We start from the raw sequence: 27,164 nt of genomic DNA, 5'->3' as shown, positions 1-27,164 counted from the left end.
ACCCAACTCAAAAATTTCTCAAGAATCACTCAAGTCTCACAAAGAGAGGTTGGGGAGAGCTTTTCTGGTCACTAGATGATGTCAAATGCGTGTGTAACCAGCAGCCCTCAAGGAGGGGACCAAGGGGTACAAATACTCCCACGCACTAGAAACTAGTCGTTAGAGTTGCTCAAACCAAACATACTGGTTGCCAGACCGGTCTGGTTTGAAAAACTAGCTGTTGGTGCCCTGATCCCCTAGACCGGTCAGATCGGTCTACCAAACCGGTCAGTTTGGCTGAGTTAGTCCCAAAAACCTCCAAAGACACTTACTCGGTCCACCTACTGGTTGAATCGACTTAAATCAGCTGAGCCAGAACAATTAGCTCGCTCAAGGGTTTTCTCAAGGCCAATCTCACATAGGTCAACTAAGAGCACTTTTAGTGTTGTCAATTAGCTAATGTTGCATCCCTCTTGATAGTACGGCATACCTATACTCAAGAATAAATATAAATACTATATCATCCACTTGAGCTTATAAGTCTTCATCCGTACAATACTTTGATCAATAGTCACTTGAGGGCTCTCAATATAGCTATCATCTTGAGCACATCCATCTTGAACTAGTGACTTAAGATTTTCCCTCGTTCATGATAAGATATAGTCAAATTCTTAAGTCACTCCATTTTATCAATCATAATAGATTAGATGCATTGCATTGCTTCCCTCAGTAAGGATTAGATACGATACTTCGAAACCCCCCGATACTAGCCACTTCACCTTAGCAAAATACACATAGTCCAAACTGTCGCTTGACCAAACCTTGCTTAGTCCCTCGCTCTAGTACGTCGCTTGATTTCTTCACCTACTCTTGCCACTTTAAGTTTAGCTTTGCTTTTGACACCAACAATGAAATTCCATTTGAAACCCTCTTCAAATGCTCATTCTTGATTGATAAAGAATATCTCATGAATTGCAAACTTTCAATAACAAGACCAATATGTAACACATAAGCTCATGTCTTTTTATCATATGTACATGAAGTCTTCCAATATCCATTTGTGAATATCACTGTTCTTTTCTTAATGATCCCTTTACTTGTCAATCAAGGTATCACATGATTTGGAGACTTATAGATCAACCATAAAACATATCCCAAGTTTTACTTCAGCCTTGCTTGCCATTTATCATATAATTGCATCACGGGATCACATACTTGCTTGTTTTTCTTTATTGTGAGCCATATAATACATATTTAACATATGAGATAATATTGCATCATAAATATGAGAATAAAATCTCGCTCATAATCTTAAGCAAACAAGTTAGTCCTTTAATCATTTTGTCATTCAATTCATCAAAACCCACTTAGGGGTCTAGGTGCACTTTCACCGCTTCCGTGTAGGGTGGGAGTTTTCGAGAGGTTTACCAGAGGTAGTAGTTTAAAGATTGCTTTGGATAAGATGTATGATGTGCTTGCTCGTTAGCTAGAACTACAACTAGAAGGCGATAGGATGTTGTTACCCTTGATTATGCTATCTTATATGTATCTACAGGTTTATCCCTCGTATGCAATCGATGCTTTATGTTAGGATAGATCTATTAGACTAGATAGAAGATTTTAGCCAGTTCGCTGCTGATCCACAGAAAAACTACGATGTGTACACTTCCTGTCCATGAATAACGTGCTAACCGACTGCCAATAACACCGCCAGGGCGCCACCCTTGCGAAGCTTGCCGCCGTCGGCCGCCCGTGCCCTGCCGCACGTCTTGGGCACCGCCGCTTTCCTTCACCGAATCTACATTTGAGGAGAGAGAAAGGAATCCATTCAAATGATTTTGAATCCCTCCTAGAGAGAGAGGACAAATACATGACGAGACATAATGTTTGGTGCCATTACATTTCTTGTATCCCAAGAGGGGCCAGATTCCCGGTTGGATTCCATCGGGACCGCCTGTATAGAATCGTTCGATAGATATAGTGAACCGGCCTCAAAAGAAATAAAATTAACGTAGGCTGAGGTGAGGTGAGCAGAGGCCCTGCAATGGGAGGGCGCGTGCGCTGAGGCGAAGAGCACGCAGCGGCACGCTCCGGCCTGTAGCGCCGGAGGGTGCCAGCCACGCGCCCACTCGCGCCCCCGTGCCCGCCTCCTCTCCCGCCGCCTCCCGCGTCACGCACCCGCAGCCACCGACGCGCGGGCTCCACCGGGCTCATGGCCCGCAGGGCCACAGACCCATCCGACGCCACCGGCACCCAACGGGGACGGCACGAGCCGTTACGTGGCCGCGCGGGACCCCCACCGCCCTCCGCCGCTATCTCTCCCCCCTTTTCTTCTCCTCCTCCCACGAGCAGCGAAGGCGGAAGCCAACTGTTCCTGCCTGACCCGCATCGAGCGCCCTCCGCAGGAACCCGAATCCGGACGCCTCGCTGCCGTCGTCCTCGCGCCTTCTCATTCGATTGGAGGTGCGCCTCTCGCGTCCTACGTCCTCTTTCTGTTTGGTTCGGAGTTTGGACTAGGAGAGATTGATGGGTTGGTTCTTGGTTGATTGACTGGTGGCTTATTGGTTCGTCGGTATCTGCAGACTGCTGGGGGGGGAGAGGAGGTTGGTTCAAAGATTTGGCCAGCCGCGATGGTTCCATCAGAGAGGGGGAGCGTCGCCACCGCCGTCAGCACGGCTGCCGCCGATAAGCTGCTCCATGGGTAAGAGACTTTAAGCTTGGAGTTTCCTCTTGGGGATGTTCCAAATTTCGTTCCTTTGGTGGTTTCATTGGGTGCTGTGTTGGAGAGCTTCTTCAGTATAGACTTTGGAAGTGTATCCTTAGCTTCAGATGCTTCCGGTGCAGATTATTAAATGAACAGAGCTGGGTAGTCGAGAAGATCATTGCTGTAACAAACTAATGTAGGATAAAGCACTGAACTTCTGCATAACTACCATCAGTTGAATCGAATTTTTAATTGCTAGCAATTTGAGTCCTCCGTTTCGTCATGGGAAATTGGGTTTGACATGGAAATGTTGCTCTGTTGCTGAAGATGCAATTCTGTTTTGACCTTGTGCAGGCCTATCGCTGGCAAGAAGTGCAAGAAGGCGGCCCCGAGGAAGGTTCACAAGGCTGAGAGGGAGAAGCTTAAACGCGACCACCTAAATGATCTCTTCGTTGAGCTGGGTAATATGCTAGGTGAGCATTCATAGGCTAATATTCATAGTCTCAGTGTTGCTGCAGAGTTCATGTTTATTGTTTGATGTTTCTCAATCTGCATCATGGTATGCAGTATGAGATGCCACAGACCACTTCTCTTAGATGTGGCTGTTTCAGTTAAAAATAAGATGCAATTGAACCCAGATGCAGGGGTTGTCAGTCTTACTGGTGTCAAAATTTTGTTGGGTACAACAGAGCTTAGATGGTTCTGCAACATGTCAAAGTATATTGTTTGTAAAAGTTTTGGATTGATAGAAAATTATACACAAAACAATCAACTGAAGTTCTGCCTCCTAGATTAGCATATAAAGCGGTCTTCTCTAGAAGAGCCCAAGCACATATCACTATGAATGTATGAAGCGTTTGCTGATTTTTACAAAACCATTTACTTTGGGGTTTTAGACTTAACCTGCTCTTTGCTTTGTATTCGTAGTGATTTCTTACTGCTCATTTTTCCTGTAGGACATTTTCTGATCACAATTCACGTGTAACATCTCTTTGCAGAAGCAGATAGGCAGAACAATGGGAAAGCATGCATACTAACTGATACTACTCGGATACTAAGAGATCTGCTTCTTCAAGTAGAATCTCTTCGAAAGGAACATAGCAACCTGCAGAATGAATCTCATTATGTAAGGTTTTTTCTAATATGTAAACTAGTATTCAATTATTTTTGGCAGTTGTAGTAATAACCCTTATCTAACAAACTTGATTAAGAATTGTTATCTGATTTTATCTACTGTAAATGCTTTGTACAAATGCCTAGACTCTTAAGCCAACTCTTCTTTAATATGCATAATATTTGGCTTGTCACACTACATTTGTTGCATTTTCCAGCATGATTCAACCATTATTCAATCTGTTTTCCTTTTTGCACAAACAGGTTGCAATAGAGAGAAATGAGCTGCAGGATGAGAACGGTGTGCTCCGCAAAGAAATTTCAGAGCTTCAAGACGAGTTGAGAATGCGGACTTCCAGCAATCCAGCGGATTGGGGCCATGGCAACGCTGGATTGAATCCCCCTGTTCCTCACCCTGCAAGTGCAGTATTCTCATCCCAGCAGGCAATGCAACCACCCACCATCGCAAGCACTGTATTCCCCTTGCAGCCGCCACTGGCACCATCAGCAGTGATCGAGCAGTCCTACGCCACACCACCATCACTGGAACTGAAGCTCTTCCCAGGAGCTGAATCTGTCGAAGTTCACGAGCGATCAGAAGACCAGGAGGCTCCCAACCATGTGGCACGACCACAGGCAAGGTACCCACCACAATCAGCCTCGTGGCCAGTAACCTTGTTTTCTGGGCTTCCAAGAATGGAGGATGAGCAATGCAGTAGCAGCACAACCAGCAGCAGCAAGGAGACTAGCACAGGTAGAGACTGAGTGGATCAGCTCCAACTCCAACAATCTAAAGAGTTTCTGTTTCTGAGCCTATTGGATGTACTGACAGCACAAGCTGTGCGCATGTAAATATGAATCTCCATTTTGGATCTCAGAACGATAAATTTTACTCTGATGGAAATAGCACCCTCCCCTTGCAATTGTTGATAAATCTCTGCAAATGCAGATTGACCTTGTTGCAACTTTGCATGCTGAAGTTACAATCTACGAGTCTGGCATGATCAATGTTTTCGATAAAGCTTATAACAATGTGGCCAATGGCAATTATACCAGGATGCTGTATAACATCTGATAATATCAACTATTGTACTCCCTCCGTTCCAAAATGTAGATCGTTTTGGATTTTTTGGATTTTCTAGGTACATAGATTTTGCTATGCACGGTTATGTCTAGATATATAGGAAAATCTATGTATCTAAAAAAGTCAAAACGACATACATTTTGGAACAAAGGGAGTATAGTATTTAATAAGCTTGGACGCTTTGATTACTGATTAATTAGGAAGGATCACATTCAGCCATGTGCCCATGTTCTCAGCTCTCCAAAAGGAATTATCCGCCATACATTTTGAGACAAAAAGAAAAGCAAGCCTGTTTGCACTATGCCAGTGAAATTGCAAGGTGATGGTTTATTGGAGAACGTTCCGGTGACATCCAAACACAGCGGCATTTAGCGAAGCGCCGAAGCCCATTTCCAATTCGACGATCCCTGGCCCAGAAGGCCACAACCAAACGAACCCTTATCTTTTTTACGAGGTAAAGAAATGAAAAGGAAGCAGCAGTCCGCCTTGCAGGCAATCCCATCCATGGCGACTGCCGCCCCCTTCAGCTGTCGCTCGCTCCTCGCCCCGGCACAGCAATCCCATCCACGGCTGCCTGCCTCCATCCGCCTCGACCTCTCCCACCCCAAGCAACCTCCCGCCGACCCGAAGCGCCGCCGGCACCATGCCGCTTCGCATCCGGCCTTCTCCGCAGCCGCGCGGGGTCGTGCCAAGAAGATCCCCGTCCCGGACACCGAGGAGCCCGCCGCCGGAGTCCGCGTCACCGACCGCGGCCTCTCCTACCGCCTCGACGGCGCGCCGTTCGAGTTCCAGTACAGCTACACCGAGGCCCCGCGCGCGCGGCCCGTTGCGCTCCGTGAGGCCCCGTTCCTGCCGTTCGGGCCCGAGGCCACGCCGCGCCCGTGGACGGGGAGGAAGCCGCTGCCGAAGAGCCGCAAGGAGCTGCCGGAGTTCGACTCGTTCGTGCTGCCACAACCGGGCAAGAAGGGGGTGAAGCCCGTGCAGTCACCGGGGCCGTTCCTCGCCGGGATGGAGCCGAGGTACCAAGCGGCGTCACGAGAGGAGGTGCTCGGGGAGCCCCTCACAAAGGAAGAGGTCGCCGAACTCGTCAAAGGGAGCCTCAAGACCAATCGACAGCTCAATATGGGTGGGTTCCCTCTCATGTCGTGGATTCAACTGTCGCGTGTTGCAGGATTAGGATGTGCCGATGTGGATTGCTATTGCATGTTGGCTTTGTGCGCATGGGCTCTGAAGCATATACTTGGAGTTTTGCCTGCTGTAATTTCTGGTCTCCTTTTGACTTCTGCAGGTAGGGATGGTTTGACGCACAATATGCTGGAGAACATTCATTCACATTGGAAGAGAAAGAGAGTTTGCAAGATAAAATGCAAAGGTGTCTGTACAGTGGATATGGATAATGTCTGCCAGCAGCTAGAGGTAGCTAGCTCATTTCCCTTCTTTTTGACAAAGTTGTTTGTGTTAATCGAGCTGAGTCAATAATGATATCAATACACAAATAGAATGTAATCCAGTCAAGGTGTGAAAACACCAATAGATAAGTAAATTCCTGGAGAGGCAGGCAGAATTTGCACTATCCTAAGACCAAATTACACCCTTGACATATAGAATTTTCCGATCTTTGGTCCCAAAGTACAACCCAGGTGTGCCCCTCCAGTAGCATAGTCACGGATCAACAGATCATCGCCAAACACATCAAGTCATGTATTTTAGAAAACAAAAGTTCTTGAAGGATTATCAATTTTGGAACCCAGAGTATGTACGTGTGTATTAGGCTACTGAAGCTGTGAGTGTATTAGGCTACTGAAGCTATGAAGCACTCTGCTGCTAGGAAAAGATTACTTTAGCTAATAAATATATTTATGTACTCCTTGCGTACCAAATTATAGTTCACTTTAGCTTTGTCCTAAGTCAAACTACTCTAACTTTGATCAAGTTTTTAGAAAAATAGACTAACATCTATAGTACCAAGATAAATGCATAATCAAAACATATTTCATGGTAGATTTAATGAAACTGATTGGATGTTGTAAATGCTGGTGCCTTTTCCTTATAAATTTGGTCAAATTTAGGAAAAGTTTGAGTTAGGACAAAGCTACAATGAACTATAATTTGGAAAAGAGGGAGTAGCAATGGAGTTTCTAAATTGTAACTGTTTTAAGGAAAAGATTTCTATGAATATATTTTGCTAACAATCCCCCCCACAAAAGTTATAAAACTTTTCATGAAAGAGAAATTGGCTTTTAATGAACTGAGTACTTTTTCTGGTTTAACCTCATGCTAGCACTAGATGTATCGGAATAACGAGCATGGTAGTCGCCTTGAACCATAATTCTTTTTTCTGGGCTTCTACATCTAGAGCATAACAGTAAAGAGAAGTTCAGGTGAATTTCTCAGAGGGTGTACAGTACAGAAATACCACTTCTCTAACTTGGGCCTCTCAGATTAGATCTGAAGGATGTGGTTGAGTTTTTATATGTTCAACAATATGGTCTCATGCGCCTACCGCTAATATTTTCTCATTCTTGAAAGGCTCATGTTTGCTCCTTGAGACAAATACATCACACATAATTTTAGAAGTCACCGTAGTTACAGATATAGGTTCTGTTTCGTTCTCGCTGAGGTTATCCGCACCACAACTGCCAAACTCCGCCGTTGAAACCCGGTGCCACAGTTTAGGTGAGTATTGGCGAACAGAGCTGCAGCACGTTGCAGTTGCGGCACGGCAAACCTCAGTGAGAACTAAACAGATCCATAATGACTACTGATCTCCTTCCTGCAGTTGCATGATTCTTATCCCTGTTTTGATAACTTTATCTTATACTGCAACAGGAAAAAGTTGGAGGAAAAGTAATACACCGCCAAGGGGGTGTCATATTTCTTTTTCGTGGTAGAAACTACAATTACAGGACTCGCCCAAGTTTTCCTCTTATGCTCTGGAAACCTGTTGCACCAGTGTACCCTCGCCTTGTTAAGAAGGTCCCAGATGGCTTAACTCCAGATGAGGCCGCAGAAATGCGAATGAGAGGAAATCAATTACCGCCAATTTGCAGACTTGGTAAGGCCAAGTTTCCTTCTTCCTGTCCACGTGTTCATGAAACTTCTTCTCTTCGGAGTAATGGTTGCTTCAAACTGTTTTGAATTTTGGATACGCAGAAGATTTCATGCCCCCCCCCCTCCCGCAGTTTGTCTTTAATCGGGAAAAACCACTATAACTGCCAATTAGTATGGTAAACCATATTCTTGGACTAGCATCAATTGTTGAATCCATCTGATATATTGTGTAAGGCTTTGACGCACGTATTCTGATTTTCATGCCTTCCTCCTGTTTTTGTACCGCCATGTGGTGAGAATGGCCTTTCAATGCCATCAGCTCATTGTGCACAGGCAGTAACCTTTCAATGCCTCTCACTCACTGTGCACTGGAAGCAACAATTTGATGAGTACAAGGCTCAGCAAATTCACATTTGAAGGGCATATACTAATGCTGCATTGTATCATTCAGTAATTCTGCATTCCTAACTCTTTGCTCACTCATTTACTCATCCAATTTTTATAGGGAAAAATGGTGTTTATGTTAACCTTGTGAAGCAAGTTAGAGAAGCATTTGAAGCATGTGATCTTGTCCGTGTTGATTGCTCAGGTCTAAACAAAAGTGATTGCAGGAAAATTGGAGCTAAACTAAAGGTTCGAAAAATCTTGAAGAATACTGTTTGGTTATGGATTTTTTTTTTTGTTCAAAAGTTGATGAACTCTACCTTTACAGGATCTAGTACCATGTATCTTACTGTCTTTTGAGTTTGAACATATACTGATGTGGAGGGGAAGTGATTGGAAATCATCTCTTCCTCCATTAGAAGAAAATAATTTTGAAGTGACAAAGGCGGATGAACATTTTAGTGGTGAAGAATTTAATGAAAAGGTTAGACATTCAGGAACTGTTTTAACCGAGATTGAGTTGGCCAGTATTGCAACATCTCACAAGAACTGCAACTTGGGTCAAGCTGAACAAGAGTTGAAAGGTACCATGAAGCTTAATCATGGCACTGATATGGTGCTGAGTTCTGCAGTAGAAGTCCCTGGATTGTTTCATTCTACAGGTATATCTGGAACTGAACCCTCAGCAGACACTAATAGAGGTCTGGTTGAGAAGTCCCTTGATCATTCTGCAAGATCTGAACACTGTCCAGATGATTTAGAACCACACCCTGGTGTAACAAGCATAGGTGATGATTTGGAAACTAAGAGGAAAGGCAACGAAGGTATAGAAGGTACGGATGTTCTCAATAGTAGTTCTGAAGTGCGGCCTTCTTATATGGTGGGAGTGTTATGCCTTTTGGAACAGGCCATTGACAGTGGCAGGGCACTTGTTCTGAGTGAGAATGAGTTTGTTGATTCAGATCTGGTCTATCAAAAGTGCGTTGCATTCACAAAGTCAATTCCACGTGAACTGGTTTTCAAGCGTACTCAAACTAAGACCAGTGCCAGGAGAAATGGGCTAGACAAGCAAGTAAAAATTAAAAAGCATCTTGTAGAAAATAAACTATCCAGCAGTCATATTGAAAAGAAAGATAATGCCAATGGATGTTTGGCAATGCGGACAAATGGCCGTGCGCAAGAGTTCCTATCGGATGTGGTTCCACAAGGTACCTTAAGAGTGGATGAACTAGCAAAGTTACTAGCTTAGAGGTCATTGTTCTTTTATCAGCCATGACGAGCAGCTAACAATGTTTGGATAACATTACTTTTCTCCAGTCACACGGATAACTTGGCCCCTGGCTGCGTTTGAAATCGGCAGTACATGTTGGTTATTGAAAATATAAAAAATTCACATAGAAGGAGAGTAAATTATGTGGGACCTAGTTGTGATTCTATTATTTCGCTGGTGCCATTCCGCTGATGGAGGTACCGAAGGATAAACGGGCCTTTTGCCGGTGACCATCTCTCATGGCCTCTTAACTCCTAAGCAGTCCCTCGGCGAGACGGATTTTAGATAGGATTCCCTTGCCCTCATCCCACATTTTTTGTTGTATTCTGATTGCAATAGCGCCCTCGCCTTGTAAGTTTTGTTGATAAATCTCAGCAAAAGCAGAATTGCAGATTGATCTTGTTGCCACTTTGCATGCTGAAGTTACAGGCTACGAGTCTGGCATGATCAATGTTCCGATAAAGCTTATAACGATGGCAATCATACCATAATGTTGTATAACGTGTGATAATGCCAACTAGAGTTATAAGCTTAGACGCTTCGATTGCTGGTTAATTGGAAAGGATCACATTCAGCCTGTTCTCAGCTATCAACAAGGAATTATCCACCATACATTTTAAGATTAAAAAAAAAAGCCCAAGCTTGTTTGCACTATACCAATGAAATTAGGCAAGGGGGTGATTTTACTGCATATCACTGTGGCCGATTTCCTCTGAAGGAGGAATTTGAGGCAATCGCAGGAGTGTCTTCTATGTATGACTGGGTTGCAGGATCAGTCACACTTGGTAGCCTTTGGACGCTCCCCTTTCCTTTTCTTGCGTTTGGGCCAATCTCTTCAATCATGTACTTCCAGCCATCGATAGGACGCCTCCGACTGAAAATGTGGGTTTTGATGAAGCTAGCAATCTGCAACCACAATTTTAACGTCATTATAGAAACCATTGTCAGAAATAGCATTGGGTGACGATGTATAACTTCTGGACCTGCTGTTTACTGAAAGCCATTCTCCTTTCGAATTCCTGGAGAAGAATGTCCTCTTCTCGCTGTGAGATCTCCCATATATTGCCATCCTGACCTCTTGTGGTAGTTTCCCAACCGTCAGGCTTGGTTTTGATCTCAGTAGTGCTTGGGATCTTGGAATCACCAAAATCAGCATTGCCGGAATCAAAGATACTGCATTCAAAAAGGATTGTAACCAAGTTAACAAAATCAACTATAACCACGTAACAAAAAATAAAACTTTAGTATGCACGAGCACAACACAAATCCTAGCCTGTCATGCGCTATAAATCTGCTACCACAGGAAGACGAGTAAGCTAGAAATGATTTTACAGTATGAAAAGTTTCTATAAGCCCTTGACCCAGGTGATACAGGCCAGCTTAATAGATACAGTGCATACTGGGCAAGGTTGATCAGTTTAAGGCTTTAAGCAATAGTAGCACAGCCACAGAAATAGGGCTTATTATATAACTAGAATGTGAAGGATGCATTGGTCAGTCAATCTGGCATGCTACTTTAAGCTGCCGATGCTTATTCCTGCCAACTAGGTGATGAGCAGCAATATCTGAAAAAGTTGGCATCTCTTCGGTCAATCAAGAGCAATTGATACTCAACCACAAGTGCTTACTGTTACAACTAAACAAAAACTCAACTCAAAGTCTACAAAGAAATGTGGTATGTACTGGACCCAGGGTTTACCCTCATCTAGTAAACTTGATTCGTGCTGTCATCCTGCTAGAATGGAAATTAGGTGGAAAATGGTATGGGTCATGTGACATTGATTCTAATTTGGATTATTTGGACAAGCATGACAGAAAATAAAACAGCATGTAATCTGTCCATCAGGATTCAGGCAGTGAACTGGCTAAACATGTAGCTTGCCATAAAGATTAAGGCAGTGAACCAATGCAATGCACAAGTTGATCAGGATTTACCATTTAAGCGGTGAACCAGTTTAATGTGTAAGTCGCCACCAGGATTTAGGTCATTAACCGGTTTAATGTGCAAGATGTCATCAGGATTTTGGTAGAGAACTGGTTTAATGTGTAAATTGCCATCAGGATTTAGTTTTCTCAGTGAACCGTTTTCACCAAAATTTCAGTCAAACTATTGCAATTAACTAAGACATCAAATGTGTTTTATTTTGACATGCAACAGATGCTTTCAAGCCCATGTTGTATAGCACCACAATCCACTTTAGCAAAATTTCTGGTGTTCTACTGATTGTTGAATGGTCTACCGAACAGCAAACATCAACAGGAACCATGACAGAATCATTTAACAAACGACATGGCAATCGATCTTCCATACTAGAATGTCTAAATGACACATTTATCATGATTGCTATTGCCATGCATTTGGTACATCTTTGTAACTTATCTAATGATAGGTAACGCATGGAACATTGGGCTTGCAAGAAACAGAAAGACTTTTCATGGAACTACCATTCCAGTGGAGGTAGTGACACAAAATTGCACTGACATTCTGGCACTACGGAATCATAGAGCAAGATCTCAGAAAAGAAGAGACGTTTTGCTGCACTGGGCACAGGAAGCTCCCAGATTTCATTAAGACCTTAATCTTTTTCTTCGATGTACTCCTTTATCACTTACTTTTATTTTTATTTGGTTCACATGTGTACAGCTTTTTGCATGTCACAAATAAAATTTAGTTAGGGGTCTCCCCTCCCTGACTTCCTAAAAAAAAGCAAGAATCATAGACAAACACTACATTTTTAAGCTTTGCCAAGAATCTGAAAAGAAGATCCTTGCAAAGAAACTTACTGCATGTGGTTCCAGTACGTAACTAACCAATCCATGTGATCATCTAAATCACAAATATAACTGGTCTCATAATTTCGATAGAATCTTCATCAACGTGGCGTCAGGGACAGGGAGGATAGCCAAAGGCAAAATACTCCACTAATATATGGGTATGTGACAACTCGCGAGCAATCAAATTTAAGCAAGCAATACTATGGCATAAATCAACCATAGATATGGATCGCAATTCGCTCCGAGAACACCAAAGAATGGTAATGGAGTAGCAACGTACTCAGAGCACGAGTCGAGGAGCCGGTCGATGTCGTCAGCGCCGACGCCTCCGCCGCCGAGGCGCGCCTCCTCCATCTTCTCGATCTCCTTCACCCACAGCGCGGCGTGCACGCGCTGCTTCCTGGTCCTGTACTCGTCCGCCCGCGCCTTCTTCTTCGCCGCGGTGCCGCCCTCCCCGCCTTCCGCCGCGCGAGGGACGCGCGTCGGCGGGCCCCGCCTCGACGCGGCGCGGCGCTCGGCCCAGCGCTCGTCCATGTCCGCCACGAAGGCCTTCGTGTCCGGGTCCACCTCGGCGGAGACGGCCGGGACGGCGGGCGCCGAGGCCGAGGTGGGGGACTCCCACGGCGCGGCGGGCGCTGGGGAGGAGGCGGGGGAGTCGCCCGGAAGCCATGCGGTCTCCCACGCGTCGTTCCACTCGTCGTCGCCGGTGGCCGCGGAACGGGGCGGCGGCGGCGGCGCGCGGCGGTGGGAGGAGAAAGCGCGGAGGCAGGAGGAGGCGGCGGCGGCGGCGGGGTAGGTGGAAGGGGCGGGGAGGCGAAGGGCGCGCCGAAGGGAGTGCATGGCGGGTGCTCGGCGAAATGCCGCAGAGAGCGTGGGATGTGTACAAGTCCACTGCTACGGCGTACATGCTACTCGTTTTGGATTGAGCTGGAGTTGGCACTTGGCACGGATCACAATTTCCGGAAAGATACTGAGAGGGCGTTTGGTTCTTTGCTTATTTTTAGCACGTGTCACATCGAATATTTAGATACTAATTATAAGTATTAAACGTAGACTATTTACAAAACTCATTACATAAGTGGAGGCGAACGGCGAGACGAATCTATTAAACCTAATTAATCCATCATTAGTAAATGTTTACTGTAGTAACACATTGTCAAATCATGGACTAATTAGGCTTAATAGATTCGTCTCGCCATTTAACCTTCACTTATGTAATGAGTTTTGTAAATAGTCTACGTTTAATACTTCTAATTAGTATCTAAACATTCGATGTGACGAGTGCTAAAAATAAGTCCGAGGAACCAAACATCCCAAACCCGTTTGAAAATGAACTGCTATTCCAATCTAGAGTCCATAAGAACAATGCTACGGCGACTTGAATTATCGTTGAGTGCGTGATGATTGATGAATAGGCAATAGTAAAGGCAAGGAAGCAATAGTGATGTAAAAATGGCGAGAACAAAGTTGATGGGGCAAAATAGGCGTGCCATGGAGGGGAAAAACTTTATTAAAAAATCAGGTCATTTCGTGGTGCTGTTATGTGAGGAATACGAATACAAATATAAAATTAGATAAAAAAACAAATCTGTGAGGGATGGAGATAGAGGCGGATCTAAGAGCAACTTCGAGAGTATTCTAAAAAATTCTTCCCCAAAACTATATATTGGGGGTTCTCCTAAAAAAATTTCCACCAAAAACATATCAGTTCATAGCAGATCGCTAATAAATAGCTCCCAATATTTTAAACACAGGCCATGTCATCATATTGGGCCTATCGGAAGGGACGCGCGGGCGTGCGGGAATCAGGATTGGGGGAGGAACGTCAACGCTAAAATATACGCGGTGGCATACTGTTTTTTAGCGTCGCTAAAAAGTTGGGGAAGGTTTAGGTGGATTGTTGGAGTTTATTTTCTTTCTCTTTTTTCTAAAAAAAGTATTGGGTGTAAGATTAGCAGCCTCTTAAAGTTGCTTAAGAGGCTTCCTGCTCCCCCTATATGCGTGAATCCGATGGATTCCCTAAGACCCTCTATAATTTTTTGTCATGAATGGAGTATAAGAAGAAGATGGAGATGAGGAAGAAGAAGGAAGCTAGCTTTTTTGGCTGCCTCTGCCACTGGAATGGAGAATATATGCTACTGGGATAAAATGCCATTGTAAATAGTAATTTGGATGCAAACAACTATTGCTTACAGTATTGAGCATTTCTAGTTCGCGAGTCTTTATTTTACAAGGTAAGAACTTCAATTTATTTTTTAGACATTGAAGTACACATCTTGAATATTAGCCCAAACTTAACACGGGTGTTCATATTTATAATTAATTGTTCTTTAGGCTTTATTTGATTTGAAAGTGATTGGGATGAATCCCCAACAAGTCAAAATCATACTAGTATAGAGATCATTTTAACAAACATGAACTTAAAGAGATGAAAAGAACATGAAAGCAGCGAGATATAATAACTATTACTTCAAAAAAAATTATATACAATAAAAAAGAAAAGAAAACGGCAAAGGAAAAGGAATAAAGAATTTCACCACCGAAGAAGGCCCGTAAAGAGCCAGCCCACTGTAGCACGTAAAGCCCACCGAGCTTGGCCCGTATAACTAACCTTAAGCTCTAGGGTTAGGGTTTTAGCGCCTCCTTTCTATAAGTGCGCCGCCTCCACACCCTCATTCGCCTTCCCACCTCCCCCTCGCAAGTCACAGCAGACCTCGCGGCGGCGGCGGCGGCGGCGCTCGAGACCGGCGGCGGGCGGCGGAGGCATCATCAGCCATGGTGCACGTCAGCTTCTACCGCAACTGTAAGCGACATCCTGCTTCACTATTGCCATGCTCTGTTTGATCTCATAGCGTTGAGCGGTAGGACATGATCTTGATGAGTGGCTATGTTCTTATTTCCTTGTCCATTTGAACCTGAAAGACCGTAACTCGAGATCCCTCGCTGTATTTGTATTCTGGAAGCGTATGCTCGATGCCCACCAAGAGATTTAGCCTTTTACTGTCGTTGAGGCATATTAACCTGCGTTAAAGTCAGATTTAGTTTCGTAAGCTGAGTTCTTCGTCGTGGTAGATTATAAGCTGTACGGTCGATTATCATCATCAACGCTGAAACTTCAAAATCAAGTTCCATTATACTGATTCGATTTTACAATGGTTGCCAACTGTTAGGAAAAAGAGCAGTCAAATCTGCAGCCACCAAACATTTAGCGTTTATCGAACAGATTTGCTTGTTAGGATGTTGAACCCTGAACTGCATTCATGATTAGGAATCTTTAGTGGTTGATGAATGAACATGAATATTTTGATTGTATGCTATTGCTACAGAGCTCAATGCACATGTTGCTGATGCCTAGAATGTGGTTGTTGTTTGTCCTGCTCATTCTGACAATGTTTGTGTAATGCAGATGGGAAGACTTTCAAGAAGCCAAGGCGTCCGTATGAGAAGGAGCGTCTTGATGCTGAGCTGAAGCTGGTAGGTGAGTATGGCCTGAGGTGCAAGCGCGAGCTGTGGCGTGTGCAGTATGCCCTCAGCCGCATCCGAAATGCAGCAAGGGAGTTGCTCACCCTCGATGAGAAGAACCCCCGCCGTATCTTTGAGGGCGAGGCACTCCTGCGCCGCATGAACCGCTACGGACTTCTTGGCGAGGGCCAGAACAAGCTTGATTACGTGCTTGCGCTCACTGTTGAGAACTTCCTGCAGCGTCGCCTCCAGACCATTGTTTTCAAGAATGGCATGGCAAAGTCCATTCATCATGCTCGTGTGCTCATCAGGCAACGCCACATTAGGTATAAAATAACATTCTTCACCTAGTGATTATGCTTGTGACACTTGTTATGAATTTTCGCTTAAGCAGGCTAGTGTCATGGAATGTGTACGGATATTGTGAAGTCAGGGTTCAATGCCAATTTCTTTTTTATTATGGTCATTCTACAGTTTTTAGGGCTGTCACAAACCACACTATCTCTTGCCCTGTTTGTATTTTGGGCCATGTGATGAGAAACCTTATGCAACTCACGACGGTCGTCTGAGACACTTTGTGTGTAATGTTGCAGTCATATTTTTCTCTGATGCCCACTTTTACTTTTGAAGCTTTTAACACTGTTTTTGACTCTGCATTTATTATGTGTTTTGCTTTAAGGTGCTTTTGGTACATTTGGTGGCACAATGAGGAACTACTTTTGCTAATGTATCTATGAGGTCAAAAGGCCAATGACTCAAATGTCCTTTTCATTCTGAGTGCCCATAAATGATAAATGTGTTTTTCCTTCACCTTCTTGTGAACAATGTCATTCTGATTGACGAGTAGCTAACTGTGGCAATCTGACTGCTTAGTTTATCTCTTCAAGGTACTAACCTTTTGTTTGTCCTTGAGCTTTAGCAATGCCATGTGCAGAACCTTGTATAAGTTTATTTTAACTATGTTTGAGCTATGTTTACATGGGTCTTTACTGATTAATAGGTTGATATCTTTGAGCTATGGTTACATGGGTCTTTACTGGTTAATAGGTTGACATGCTGGATGCTTGATCTGTGCACAAGCTTTAGTCATGCAAGGTTTCGCAGTTTGTATCCACACCAATTTGGCGACTTTGTTTAAACCATACTGTCAATTATAATATTGTCTGTGCCCTTGGATTTATTGATAAACTTTTGCTGCGTGGTATTTTCCATTGATTGCGTCCTTCCCAATTTAATCTGATCTTTTTATGCAGAGTTGGGAGGCAGCTTGTCAACATTCCCTCATTCATGGTTAGAGTTGACTCTGAGAAGCACGTCGACTTCTCCCTTACCAGCCCGCTTGGTGGTGGTGAGCCTGGAAGAGTGAAGAGAAAGAACCAGAACAAGGCTTCTGGTGGAGGTGGTGATGGTGATGAGGATGAAGAGTGATCATGCAATGCTAGCTCCCGGTTTTGTTGTTAGGACCTAATTTTGCTGGCTTTGTTAGGACCTAATCTTGTTACATGAACGGAAGCAAAAGTTGGTCACCATGGGTTGTCTAAAATTGCTATTTAAATTATTGAAAACCGTCATTGCTGAGACTCAGTTTCATTGTTGAGTTTTTATCTGATGAATATGCATGTGAATTAAGAGAGACTTCAGAAAATTGTTTCTCCTGTTACTTGAATGAGCACATAATCTTTTCTGTCGATGAGGTTTGAGCTTAGTAAAATTCTGTTGTATTTTTTGCTACCTTTGAATCTCTGGTGTTGCCCAAGTTATTGCCGTGCAGTCCTGGTTCCACTGTAATTTTATTGTCAAACTAGCAATTGACTTGCATGGTGTCCTATTATGCAGTATTTTTTTTTGTAAAAATGAATCATAAATTGATTGCATTGTGCTTAGCTGATGCTGAGCAAAGTCTGTTTTTGTGTGTGGTTGTGCGACGACCGGGTTATATAGTAGCATTATTGTGTCCACTGTGCTCGGTTTTTCAGGTGCTAGCGCACGGTATTAGCCCTCCAAACGTAATGGTTTAATCAGATCCCCATCACAAAGAGAATTGATAATTGCAATTAGACGTGCAGTTTGGCTAACACACTTTTGGATCAGGACTATTGGTGTGATGGTGTCAGCACAAATTGCATCCAAGCGAGCACATTGGTCAACATTTTCGTGGATTTCAACAGAAATCTAGAATACGTTATTCTTATTATTTTTTCTTTTTACAGGAAAAAAACGCCCAGAAGATCTGAGTGCCATCCACTTTGGATAGTTTAACCCATAGAAAAGAGTTCATTTTTCCTCGGAGAAAAAACAGAGTGACATTTAAGAGAAATTGGCCTTATGCATTTCCATTTCTATGTTGGTGTTATATGAAAAATGATATTTCTTTTGAGGGAATGGAAATGATATTTTTGATATTCGATGCTCACTTGTTTGCAACGGGCCAGGGAGAAAGAGAGAGTAACATGCCGGTGAAAATTCATCCAAAAACTTGGCACATCTATAGTCCATCCAAAGATGTACTTCTAGAGTTCAAGTTTCATCCCACAAAATCCAACTCTGAAAGATTTTACACACATTTGAGCCATACACATCTTTGTTGCAACTCCTGAGCTAAACAGAGGCGAAGCATGCACTGCTTGCTAAATTACACATGATCAAGTTTCAACTTTCAAGAACTCTTTATTCCTCGCAGTCGCAGCCTAGCACGCACCCCACATCCAGACTATACAATTACAATCCAGCAGCTATTTCTTGAGCGAGAACTTGTAGAGCATGTAGTGCTTGTACACCTGCCCGGGGCGGTAGACCTCGGCGGGGAACCCCGGCTCGTGCACGGCGTCCGGGTAGTCCTGCGTCTCCAGGCACAGCCCGCCGTGCTTGGCGTAGACGGCGCCACCCTTGCCCTCGTCGCCCTTGAGGAAGTTGCCCGTGTAGAACTGGAGCCCGGGCTGGTCGGCCCACAGCTCCATCACCCGCCCGGAGTCCGCCTCGCTCACCACCGCCACCTTCCGCACCCCCTGCCCGTCCGCCGCGCCGTCGAGGACGTAGTTGATGTCGTACCCTCCCTCCACCTCCGCGATGCGCGCGCCGGGCGCGGCGGGGACGCGGAAGTCGAACGGCGTCCCGGCGACGGGCGCGACGGCGCCGGTCGGGATGAGGTCCCCGGCGACGGGCGTCACGGCAGACGCGAAGATCTGGACGGCGTGGTCGAGGATCGAGCCGTTGCCGTGGCCGCGGAGGTTCCAGTACGTGTGCTGCGCGAGGTTGACGGGGGTGGGCTTGTCGAGGGGCCGGGCGTACATGGTGACGCTGTAGGAGAAGTCGCCGTCGATCTTGTAGGTGACGAGCACGTCCAGGTTGCCAGGGAACCCCTGCTCGCCGTCGTAGCTGCGGTAGGAGAAGGTGATGTGGGGGAAGTCGCCGGTGACGCGCTCGCGGACGGACCAGAACACCTGGTTGAACCCGCGGTGGCCGCCGTGGAGCGTGTTGTTGCCGTCGTTCCGGTACGTGTGGTAGGCGCGGTCCTTGATGGTGAAGCGCCCGCCGGCGATGCGGTTCGCCACGCGGCCCACCAGCGCGCCGAAGTAGGTCGTCTCGTTCTTTTTTGTTTTTTGCCAATGGATGAAACACGACAGCATTTACTTCGTCATTTCTTTAATCAATCAAATTGCAAGAAGAAGAAGATGAGATAAAATGCATGGAGTTCACTGAATCTCACCACGTAAGATCCGATGTCCTTGTAGCCAAGAACGACGTCGTTGATGTGCCCTGCACCAGAATTCCAGGAACGTACCAACGATCAGGAAGACGAACCACCCGTTAGAGGATGGATCAAGTTGAAGTTCATGAAGAAAAATATCAGAATCAGTCACCGTTCTTGTCGGGGATCCTGACGGCGAGGATGGTGGCGCCCCAGTTGGTGACGACCATGGAGAACTCGCCCCGCCGCAGCTCGTAGAACCCCAGGGACTGCTTCCCCTTCTTCCTCGCCTCCGCGCCGGGGACGCCGCCATTTCCGATCGCCAGCAAGACGATGGCAATGCACAGCAGCAGGGTGCTCTTGCCTCCTGCCATTCTTGATCGATCGATCGACGATTCAATGGCTTCCTCTCCAACCTACAGTACAGTTCACTTCTGCAGTTGGATGCTCTGGCTCTGAGATGTGACCTCGTATTTATAGAGGACGATCTGGCTACCATTGTGATTGAGGAGAGTGGGAGATGACTGTCCGAGTCAACAGGATCTATCTGATTGATCTCGCATTTCTTCCCTCGTTCGTTGCGAAATCAGGCAACGGGCGCCGTAATCCAATGCTGGTAATTCTAACCGCCCGCGATTTGACCAGTCAAAGCCCCGCCTCTCCCTAGTCCTTAACGGGTCTGGTTCCATACGACGCGGACACGTGCCCACGTCTAACTAACCGGACCCGCTAATACAATGACAGTAGCGCGAGCCGCGAGAAGAGATTCCTCTTACCGGGCGCGGGTAGGGCTCCGATAGGAAGCTACCATGGCGGCGGCTGAGGGCGAGACAGCGGCGGCGCTGCGGGCGGAGGTCGCCGCGCTGCGGATGCGCGTGCAGGTGTCGAACCCTAGCCGCAGTCGTGGCTTGTGCTTGCTATCTTCGCCTAATTGCTTTGATGGGTTGGGTGATTTTTATTTTCTTCCTCAAATGCTGAGTTGGATGTGGCTAGGAGTTGGAGAGGGAGAACCAGAGGCTGGCCAAGGTTGCTTCGAGCTGTACCTGCGGATTCAAGGTGATGCTCTTCACTTTCTTTCGGCTGCAAAGATAGGTAGAGACAATGGGTTAGAGCGGTTTTGTTCCTTGAGCTTTACAGACATGTGGGAGTTCACAAGCTAATTACTTGTTTCCTTACAATCTTATACCATGTTAATGTTTTGGAGGATGCTATATTGTGTGAGGTATCAGTACAATTTCCAATAGCTGTTCGTTCCATAGTTCGCTAGCTGAAAAATGGAAGCCTTGCAGTTTTTTTTTGTTGAAAAGATAGGATCATAAGACATCAATGAGGAAATATGGCCAGTTGGCCACTACCTACAATGATTCAATTAGCTGCCAAGGGTGAAATTGCCGCAATGCCCTCAGCTTCAGGATTTGGCAGAAAAAGGGTTCTTTTGAGGTTGATTGTGCGAGGTATCAGTACAATTTCCAATAGCTGTTCGTTCCATAGTCCGCTAACTGGAAAATGGAAGCTTTGTAGTTTTATTTGTGTTCTTTTTTTAGTTGAAAGATAAGACATATGGCCTGTTAGTCACTACCTATAAAATTCGATTAGCCGCCGAGGGTGAATTTGCATCAATGACTTCATGTGAACCAGTGATAGCCTTGTCTCCAGGCTTTGGCAAAAACGGGGTTTCTTTTTAAGTTTGATTTTCTGTCTATAAATTGTTATAACATGTTAACCTTTGTTATAGCATGCCATTTCATGTTATAGCGAGACTTGAGAAACTTGTAGTCATTATTTGCTGCCAGAGGTTACATGGTACAAGGAAGGTTGCGTTTTCATAATTATACTAGATTAGTGTCCTTAATCTTCCCCATGACCATGGTTATCTGAAAACGAATTTCGACAGATGTAAATGGCAATCCTCAACACTATATGCATACTCATATAAATTTGTAGAACCCAAGCATGACACATCATGCACATAAGATTCAAACAATGCGTTAGGACTTAGGACAGTTTGTTTGCATATGTAGGATTCAAATTATCTGGATGTTGGTATCATTTGTATAAGCAAGTCAGTGTATTGCATCCTTGAACTTGTACCATGTACCATGAGGTTCTTGCTGTTGATGCTTTGCTGAACTTTGTTCTTCTACAGGAGGAAAATGTTGGGTCTGTTGCAGTTGCCAGTTCATGTTTAAATGGAAGTGATCCAGAAGCACGGCATAATGAGAAATTCCATCAAAGTAGTGCTTTGGAAAAAGATTTGAGCCCTCCATTTGATCACACAGTAATATCTACTGAAAATGAAATACAGGTACATATTTTCAAACAAATTCTCATCTGATCTAGTTCTTTTTTTTTTATCAAGAGCATTACTAATTAATATATTTACTTTTGACCTACAGTGCAACAGAAATGCGGAAGGCAATGGTTTGCCTGACGATTCAAGCAAACGTACTAAAAGAACAGGTGCTACTAAAGATGCACCAGCTACACCTATTTTACAATGATTCTGATTTTGATAAAGTGATGTTTGCTTTCATTTTCACAAATGTTCATTATGTCCACATTGTGGTTGGCCTTTTATGTTTCCTTTTCCCTTGACTATTCAGAAACACTACATTACAATGATTCTGTAGAAACTGAAATTTTCTGTTTAATGCACAGGTCACCAGGTCGCGATTTTAAGTCACTGCCCAAAGCGACTTGTTGCTCTCAAAGTCATGTACTTCGGCCAGAGGTGTGTTATCCTCTGAATAGAACATGCATGCTTGATATATCTTGCTTATTATGCATTCTGTTATTCGTAAATTTTTGACTTGGTAACCATTGCTGTAACAGTTTCTGATGAATCACTATACCATTAGAATCATACTACTCTATGATTGAATGGAAGCAAACTAAATGCTGAATGTCAAGAATGTTTCCTCCTTAAACTGAGTCTCTTTGTCGACCGAACTTTGTCTGTACTATAAAACCGTTGTTATTCAATGTGGTCACTAAACTGCTTAAATTCCAAACGAATAAAATTTTAAATAAACCCCAATTTTCCTTCTCTAATTTTGTAATATGTTTTTTTTAGAAAAAAATGTTTGACTTCTGTGGCATCTTCATCTGCGCTCTGTTCTTAGCTGGTTAATTTGTATTACTTGTGATCTGTCTTTCCTCCAATCCTATCATATGACTTTGCTTGTTCCTATGCAGATTCTATGGCTTTTCTTCAGAAGGTAACATGGAGCCAACAGTTGAGGTGATTTCCTCGATGGGCTATTTGCTTTGCTATTTTGATATTTCGAAGTCAATGAAAGTTTCCTCAAGAAGCTCCATTTTCCTATTTTGTCAGTCTGAGATTTTTAAAGCATTGGAAAGAGCAAAACTTATGGTTGCCAGTAGAAAAGAATCGTGTTATTCGAGGTGTGGAAGAACTGACAAAGGAGTTTCTGCCTCTGGACAGGTAGCAGCAGAATCACAAGAAATCATGTCTATTGAATAAATACTTTGGTGCTACTGATCATAGGAGTTATACTGACATCACTTCTCCCTTCTTTCCTTTACATACATAGTCTTAAACTTCTGGTCTTCAATATGCAATAGGATTTCAAATCTGTATGAAATGTTGTTACACATTCTAGAAGATTTTTTTTTTCTAAAGGATATAATTAGCCAGAGATTTAAGGAATGTTGACTGTATCCACTTAAAATTGTATTATTTGTTCTATAATTTTTGTTTGGTATTGTGCTGAAACTGGAGCTATATGCATGAAAGAGATGTTTTACCCCTTTTGCAACATACAGGTGATTTCCTTATATCTGCGATCGAACATAAAGGATGTTGGAGAGGACATGCTAGACGAAAGATCCGGTACGCTTCTGCCTTGTATTCCTGTAGTGTGGACAACAAGGAATGCAGTGATATGAGTACAGGATCTGATTTGTTTCTTAAACGACTTGCTATCTTTGCTAAGGGGAAAACCTTGATTTTCCCCTATCAAAAGCATTTCATATGTTCCTGTCGTAGTATCAAATATTCCTAGAAGATGTCTCAATTGCATCTGAGCTTTGCTTACAATTATTCTGTCTCACTAAAATCTTTTGTCCACAGAAATTGATTATGTGAAGGTATTGAATAGAATTCTTCCCCGAGATATACGTGTACTAGGTTGGTGTCCTGTTCCAGCAGATTTTCATGCAAGGTTAGCTCAAATCATATGTTTTGTGTTTTGTTTTATTTTTCTTTCTTGCAAGAGTAAATGTACTCTTTTGCAAACGAGGATATAGCTATTGACAAGTGTTAATTCTTAGAAGGAGCCAAGGAGGTGATATATTGCCTCCTTTACATTTTTTTGAAAATAAGATGAATAGCTCCCTCTTTTCTTGATCTGGTTATTATGTCCAGTTATCATACATTATCCTGTGATGGTGCTTTGTGATTACTGATCAACATTAGTTTTTTCTCCCACTGCTATTTTGCAGATTCACCTGTTTGGGCAGGGAATACAAATACTTATTTTGGAGGGGGGACTTGGATATATTGGTACTTACATTACCCTTGATTTCTGTAGTTGCTAGATAAGTAAGACACATGTCTACTGAGCTACCAACTTCCATTTGCAAGCAGGAAATGCAGAAAGCTGCATCCAAATTTATTGGAGAACATGACTTCAGGAATTTCTGTAAGATGGATGCAGCAAATGTGAGTAACTACAAGCGGCGCATTACAGAATTTACTATTTCTTCATGTGACAAAAGGTTAAATTTTCATTTTAGTTGAACAATCTTATCTTCGGCTCTTAATATACTGCAATGTCCAGTAAAAATGCTTCATCTTCTAGGTCCTACAATGATGAGCTGTGCTCCATGACGATCAAGGGTACTGCTTTTCTGTGGCATCAAGTTCGCTGCATGGTAGCTGTGCTATTTCTAATAGGTCAAGGCCTTGAGTCACCATCTGTAAGTGAAACCTGCTCTTCAGCCTTCTTTTGTTGAAGAGTCAATAACTGCATAAATGTTCCCTTAGGTCCATGAATTATGAACTCTTGACACTTAAGTCCCTATACGTTATGCTGTTATGGTGCAATGGCAGCCGCATATTCACATGTGTAAGCTTAGAAACCTTGATGTTTAGTTCTCAAGTTCATGGATATGAGTGGAACATCCATGCAAGAACCAGGTGTAATGTACACTTGATGAAAGCATGTTTCCCTGGTTCTGTAAAGATTACTTACCTTTGCCAATTTTTCTTATTTACCCACAGGTAGTTGATTCACTATTGGATATTACTAAAACTCCTAGGAAACCTCAGTATAAAATGGCAGCTGAGCTTCCATTGATTTTGCGATCCTGTCAATTTGATAAAGCCGACTTTATGTGTTCATCAGGTTTGTCTTGTTAGACTTTTGGACATAACATTCAGAAATCATTTTTTTGTCATGAGGTATTTAACTATCACTGCAAGCAAGATGTATCACTTGCGTGTCTGACCGCATAAAGTTTACTTCCAGATCTTGATTTGACTGTGAAAAATGGTAGATCTAGATGATTTTTTTTCTGCTTATGCTTTAGACTTAATGGATTAACATAATATAATTGTATATAAGAAAACTTTTGACCATGGCATTGAGCAAGTATCTTTTGAGAAATGAGTTGTCAAATCAGTACTTATTTTTTGCATAAAGCTAGACTCTACATTCTATTGTCTTCATTGCACAAAACTTTTTGTCTTTTGCATGGATATTAATTGTGATGATATTATTGCACTTCAGATGTGAGTCAGTCTCTGACTGAGCACTTGAATGATGAATATCATCATTATATGCTCCAAGCTGAAATATTTCACGAGGCGTTGTCCTGTTTACCTTGTCCAGGTACATACAATTAAATATTTAGTTCTATTTAGTACTCTAATGTTCTAATAGTCAGATTCCACTGCAGAATCTAATCCACTGGAAACACTACAGAAGAAGAGGAATCATATTCCTCTCCTATCACGACAAACAGAGCGTAAGTTTCCTTTTTTTTACAGTCTGAACATGTAGAACATTCTTCAGGTGTTATGTCTCCTTATGAAAAAACTATGCTTTGTGTTTGATCATATCAGTCTATAGTTGCCTCTTCATTATTCTGGCAATCCATTTTGATAGTTCTTGGGCAGTACTTCACAACAAAATCAGTCCATTGTGCATGCATATCTAATTTTTAATCGTCCAATGCAGTGCTTAGTTTCAACATTTTCCCCTTGCACTTTCATACAATCATACATCTGAAACTAATGCTTCATGAATTTTCTTATTTCAGCCTCTTACGAGGAGCGTATAGCAAAAGTCAAAACAAAGCAGACAAATATTCTCTAGCAGAGTGTCCGCCTTGAATAGGAACATCTATACTTTGAAGAGAACGGATGGAACTGTAGAAGCTCAGTCCTTATAGTGCAGATTCTACCACAACTGCAACCAACAGGTATGGTGAGATATTTTTATGATTTTATTTCATTTGCAGAACATATCTACATATTTCCATAAAATCTTAAAGCTGTTGCTTATATGCTGCATATTTTGTTAAGAGTTCATGTGCTGCATGATTTACTTGATTGCTTTGCTAAGATGCAATATCTTTATGCCAATTTTGGCTCCTTAAAGCTTGTGATGGGTTCATGATGCGCACAGTTTGATGGCAGCGAATTGGATCTGTTTCACATTCGGGGATGGACAGTAGCAGAGATCAAGAACGAGCGGATTTCATCAGTTTAAGACGGTTTTACCAGCGGTTGCTGCCTATTCCAGTCATTGGACAGTAGTCGGCAATCAGAATGTAGAGCATAACAGATGAGTAGATCGCTCCCTTACTTTTGGGGACGTGTCGTGTTGTGTGCTTCATGGAGCATAAGTATCTTGTATTCTGAATCTGTTGTAAATTAGTATAGAGATGTAGAGATCATGTAACGTTATTCTCACATGCTGCTGTACCAAAACTGTAACAAGCATCCCTTGCAAAAAATAATTAAACAAGACATGTAAGAGATATCCCGAAGGAGTGCTGGATCTCAGCTGGATCAGGTTTGGATTGAGCAACGCTGCTATGCATGCGAAGTTTACTTGCACTCGCATCTAAGCAACATCCTTTTCTGTTACGATGACACTTGAGGCAGAATCATTTGGTTTTCTCATGTGGCCATCCGTCATTGCTTCGAGTGCATCCCATCCCTTGTGGTAATTGTACTTTGCTACAGAATGAAATAGCAAGCTTTATTCAGCCCTGGTCAGTGTCATGTGGTAGTTGTAGATTTGTAACGGACGTGCTCTGGGATTGGTGAGCCTTGAGAGTTATTCTTGTTGCCAAGGGTCAACAAACGGAATGAGAAAGATTCTACGGAGGAACACTTTTTTGCACTCTGCATAGTTGTAAGCAATCAAATCTTGAACAAGTTGTGCGAGACTTGAATGCCATGACAGCAGAGTGGTAGAAAGTACCTTGCTATATCGATCGATGAAGTTCTTTGTGTATGAGATTCGATCTCGGGTCCAAATTTTGCTTGCAAGGTTATGTGCCCAATGTGCTATTCCCTCGGATGATATTGTCCAAATATTTCTATGGTATCACCAAATAACACTCTACCCATTTTTTAAGTATACAACGCTTTGAACTAATTAGTTTATCCTTCATATAT

At 43.4% G+C, this 27,164-nt stretch overlaps 6 protein-coding genes across 7 annotated transcripts; 4 read left to right on the top strand and 2 right to left on the bottom strand.

Annotated features, from left to right (window-relative positions):
• The first annotated feature begins 2,283 nt into the window (after positions 1–2,283).
• Positions 2,284–4,730, top strand: LOC101761750 (transcription factor BHLH062). The gene is made up of 5 exons (XM_004984154.4): positions 2,284–2,442; positions 2,562–2,680; positions 3,038–3,156; positions 3,682–3,809; positions 4,061–4,730. Exons 2-5 carry the CDS (start codon positions 2,610–2,612, stop codon positions 4,559–4,561), a joined length of 819 nt encoding a protein of 272 aa, XP_004984211.1. The 5' UTR covers positions 2,284–2,442; positions 2,562–2,609; the 3' UTR covers positions 4,562–4,730.
• A 608-nt stretch (positions 4,731–5,338) lies between these two features.
• Positions 5,339–9,985, top strand: LOC101761094 (CRS2-associated factor 1, chloroplastic). Its single transcript, XM_004984153.4, has 5 exons — positions 5,339–6,006; positions 6,169–6,296; positions 7,710–7,935; positions 8,437–8,564; positions 8,644–9,985. Exons 1-5 carry the CDS (start codon positions 5,343–5,345, stop codon positions 9,562–9,564), a joined length of 2,067 nt encoding a protein of 688 aa, XP_004984210.1. The 5' UTR covers positions 5,339–5,342; the 3' UTR covers positions 9,565–9,985.
• A 118-nt stretch (positions 9,986–10,103) lies between these two features.
• LOC101760693 lies at positions 10,104–13,269 on the bottom strand. The gene is made up of 3 exons (XM_004984151.3): positions 12,641–13,269; positions 10,569–10,758; positions 10,104–10,491 (listed from the first exon to the last, which is right to left on the bottom strand). Exons 1-3 carry the CDS (start codon positions 13,198–13,200, stop codon positions 10,279–10,281), a joined length of 963 nt encoding a protein of 320 aa, XP_004984208.1. The 5' UTR covers positions 13,201–13,269; the 3' UTR covers positions 10,104–10,278.
• A 1,726-nt stretch (positions 13,270–14,995) lies between these two features.
• Positions 14,996–17,510, top strand: LOC101760289 (40S ribosomal protein S9-2). Its single transcript, XM_004984150.3, has 3 exons — positions 14,996–15,163; positions 15,767–16,148; positions 17,076–17,510. The coding sequence occupies exons 1-3, from the start codon at positions 15,136–15,138 to the stop codon at positions 17,248–17,250; spliced, it is 585 nt and encodes a 194-aa protein (XP_004984207.1). The 5' UTR covers positions 14,996–15,135; the 3' UTR covers positions 17,251–17,510.
• An 891-nt stretch (positions 17,511–18,401) lies between these two features.
• On the bottom strand, positions 18,402–19,884 carry LOC101759873 (aldose 1-epimerase). The gene is made up of 3 exons (XM_004984149.2): positions 19,683–19,884; positions 19,529–19,578; positions 18,402–19,409 (listed from the first exon to the last, which is right to left on the bottom strand). The coding sequence occupies exons 1-3, from the start codon at positions 19,882–19,884 to the stop codon at positions 18,555–18,557; spliced, it is 1,107 nt and encodes a 368-aa protein (XP_004984206.1). The 3' UTR covers positions 18,402–18,554.
• Positions 19,885–20,250: 366 nt separating this feature from the next.
• LOC101758373 (tRNA pseudouridine(38/39) synthase) lies at positions 20,251–26,591 on the top strand. Of its 2 annotated transcripts, none has more exons than XM_022823088.1 (17): positions 20,251–20,391; positions 20,504–20,566; positions 21,657–21,815; positions 21,907–21,970; positions 22,169–22,241; positions 22,706–22,751; positions 22,845–22,955; positions 23,297–23,363; positions 23,604–23,694; positions 23,975–24,035; positions 24,120–24,250; positions 24,334–24,451; positions 24,756–24,879; positions 25,264–25,365; positions 25,433–25,501; positions 25,796–25,957; positions 26,175–26,591. In XM_022823088.1, the coding sequence occupies exons 1-16, from the start codon at positions 20,320–20,322 to the stop codon at positions 25,849–25,851; spliced, it is 1,407 nt and encodes a 468-aa protein (XP_022678823.1). In that variant the 5' UTR covers positions 20,251–20,319; the 3' UTR covers positions 25,852–25,957; positions 26,175–26,591. The 2 variants fall into 2 exon arrangements, with proteins under 2 accessions (XP_022678823.1, XP_004984202.1); XM_004984145.4 differs by having other exon boundaries at positions 26,164–26,591.
• Positions 26,592–27,164: the final 573 nt, after the last annotated feature.

Source organism: Setaria italica, chromosome IX, assembly GCF_000263155.2.
Source record: "Setaria italica strain Yugu1 chromosome IX, Setaria_italica_v2.0, whole genome shotgun sequence".
In the NCBI taxonomy this organism is placed as follows: Eukaryota; Viridiplantae; Streptophyta; class Magnoliopsida; order Poales; family Poaceae; genus Setaria; species Setaria italica.
Note: the sequence above shows the minus strand (reverse complement) of the source record. Positions and strands in the feature narration are given on the sequence as shown.

What these genes read in the sequence shown, in the direction of transcription:
- LOC101761750 (XM_004984154.4), top strand. Translation starts at nt 2,610, where the DNA reads ATGGTTCCATCAGAGAGGGGGAGCGTCGCCACCGCCGTCAGCACGGCT. An exon ending in TGAGCTGGGTAATATGCTAG is followed by an intron (nt 3,157 to 3,681) that starts GTGAGCATTCAT and finishes ATCTCTTTGCAG; the next exon opens with AAGCAGATAGGCAGAACAAT. An exon ending in TGCAGAATGAATCTCATTAT is followed by an intron (nt 3,810 to 4,060) that starts GTAAGGTTTTTT and finishes TTGCACAAACAG; the next exon opens with GTTGCAATAGAGAGAAATGA.
- LOC101760693 (XM_004984151.3), bottom strand. Translation starts at nt 13,200, where the DNA reads ATGCACTCCCTTCGGCGCGCCCTTCGCCTCCCCGCCCCTTCCACCTAC. An exon ending in CTCCTCGACTCGTGCTCTGA is followed by an intron (nt 10,759 to 12,640) that starts GTACGTTGCTAC and finishes TTTTGAATGCAG; the next exon opens with TATCTTTGATTCCGGCAATG. An exon ending in TGGCTTTCAGTAAACAGCAG is followed by an intron (nt 10,492 to 10,568) that starts GTCCAGAAGTTA and finishes TTGTGGTTGCAG; the next exon opens with ATTGCTAGCTTCATCAAAAC.
- LOC101761094 (XM_004984153.4), top strand. Translation starts at nt 5,343, where the DNA reads ATGAAAAGGAAGCAGCAGTCCGCCTTGCAGGCAATCCCATCCATGGCG. An exon ending in CAATCGACAGCTCAATATGG is followed by an intron (nt 6,007 to 6,168) that starts GTGGGTTCCCTC and finishes TGACTTCTGCAG; the next exon opens with GTAGGGATGGTTTGACGCAC. An exon ending in ATGTCTGCCAGCAGCTAGAG is followed by an intron (nt 6,297 to 7,709) that starts GTAGCTAGCTCA and finishes ATACTGCAACAG; the next exon opens with GAAAAAGTTGGAGGAAAAGT.
- LOC101760289 (XM_004984150.3), top strand. Translation starts at nt 15,136, where the DNA reads ATGGTGCACGTCAGCTTCTACCGCAACT. An exon ending in CGTCAGCTTCTACCGCAACT is followed by an intron (nt 15,164 to 15,766) that starts GTAAGCGACATC and finishes TGTGTAATGCAG; the next exon opens with ATGGGAAGACTTTCAAGAAG. An exon ending in ATCAGGCAACGCCACATTAG is followed by an intron (nt 16,149 to 17,075) that starts GTATAAAATAAC and finishes CTTTTTATGCAG; the next exon opens with AGTTGGGAGGCAGCTTGTCA.
- LOC101758373 (XM_022823088.1), top strand. Translation starts at nt 20,320, where the DNA reads ATGGCGGCGGCTGAGGGCGAGACAGCGGCGGCGCTGCGGGCGGAGGTC. An exon ending in CAAACGTACTAAAAGAACAG is followed by an intron (nt 21,971 to 22,168) that starts GTGCTACTAAAG and finishes TTTAATGCACAG; the next exon opens with GTCACCAGGTCGCGATTTTA. An exon ending in CCTATCACGACAAACAGAGC is followed by an intron (nt 25,502 to 25,795) that starts GTAAGTTTCCTT and finishes TTCTTATTTCAG; the next exon opens with CCTCTTACGAGGAGCGTATA.
- LOC101759873 (XM_004984149.2), bottom strand. Translation starts at nt 19,884, where the DNA reads ATGGCAGGAGGCAAGAGCACCCTGCTGCTGTGCATTGCCATCGTCTTG. An exon ending in CAGGATCCCCGACAAGAACG is followed by an intron (nt 19,579 to 19,682) that starts GTGACTGATTCT and finishes ATTCTGGTGCAG; the next exon opens with GGCACATCAACGACGTCGTT. An exon ending in AGGACATCGGATCTTACGTG is followed by an intron (nt 19,410 to 19,528) that starts GTGAGATTCAGT and finishes AAAACAAAAAAG; the next exon opens with AACGAGACGACCTACTTCGG.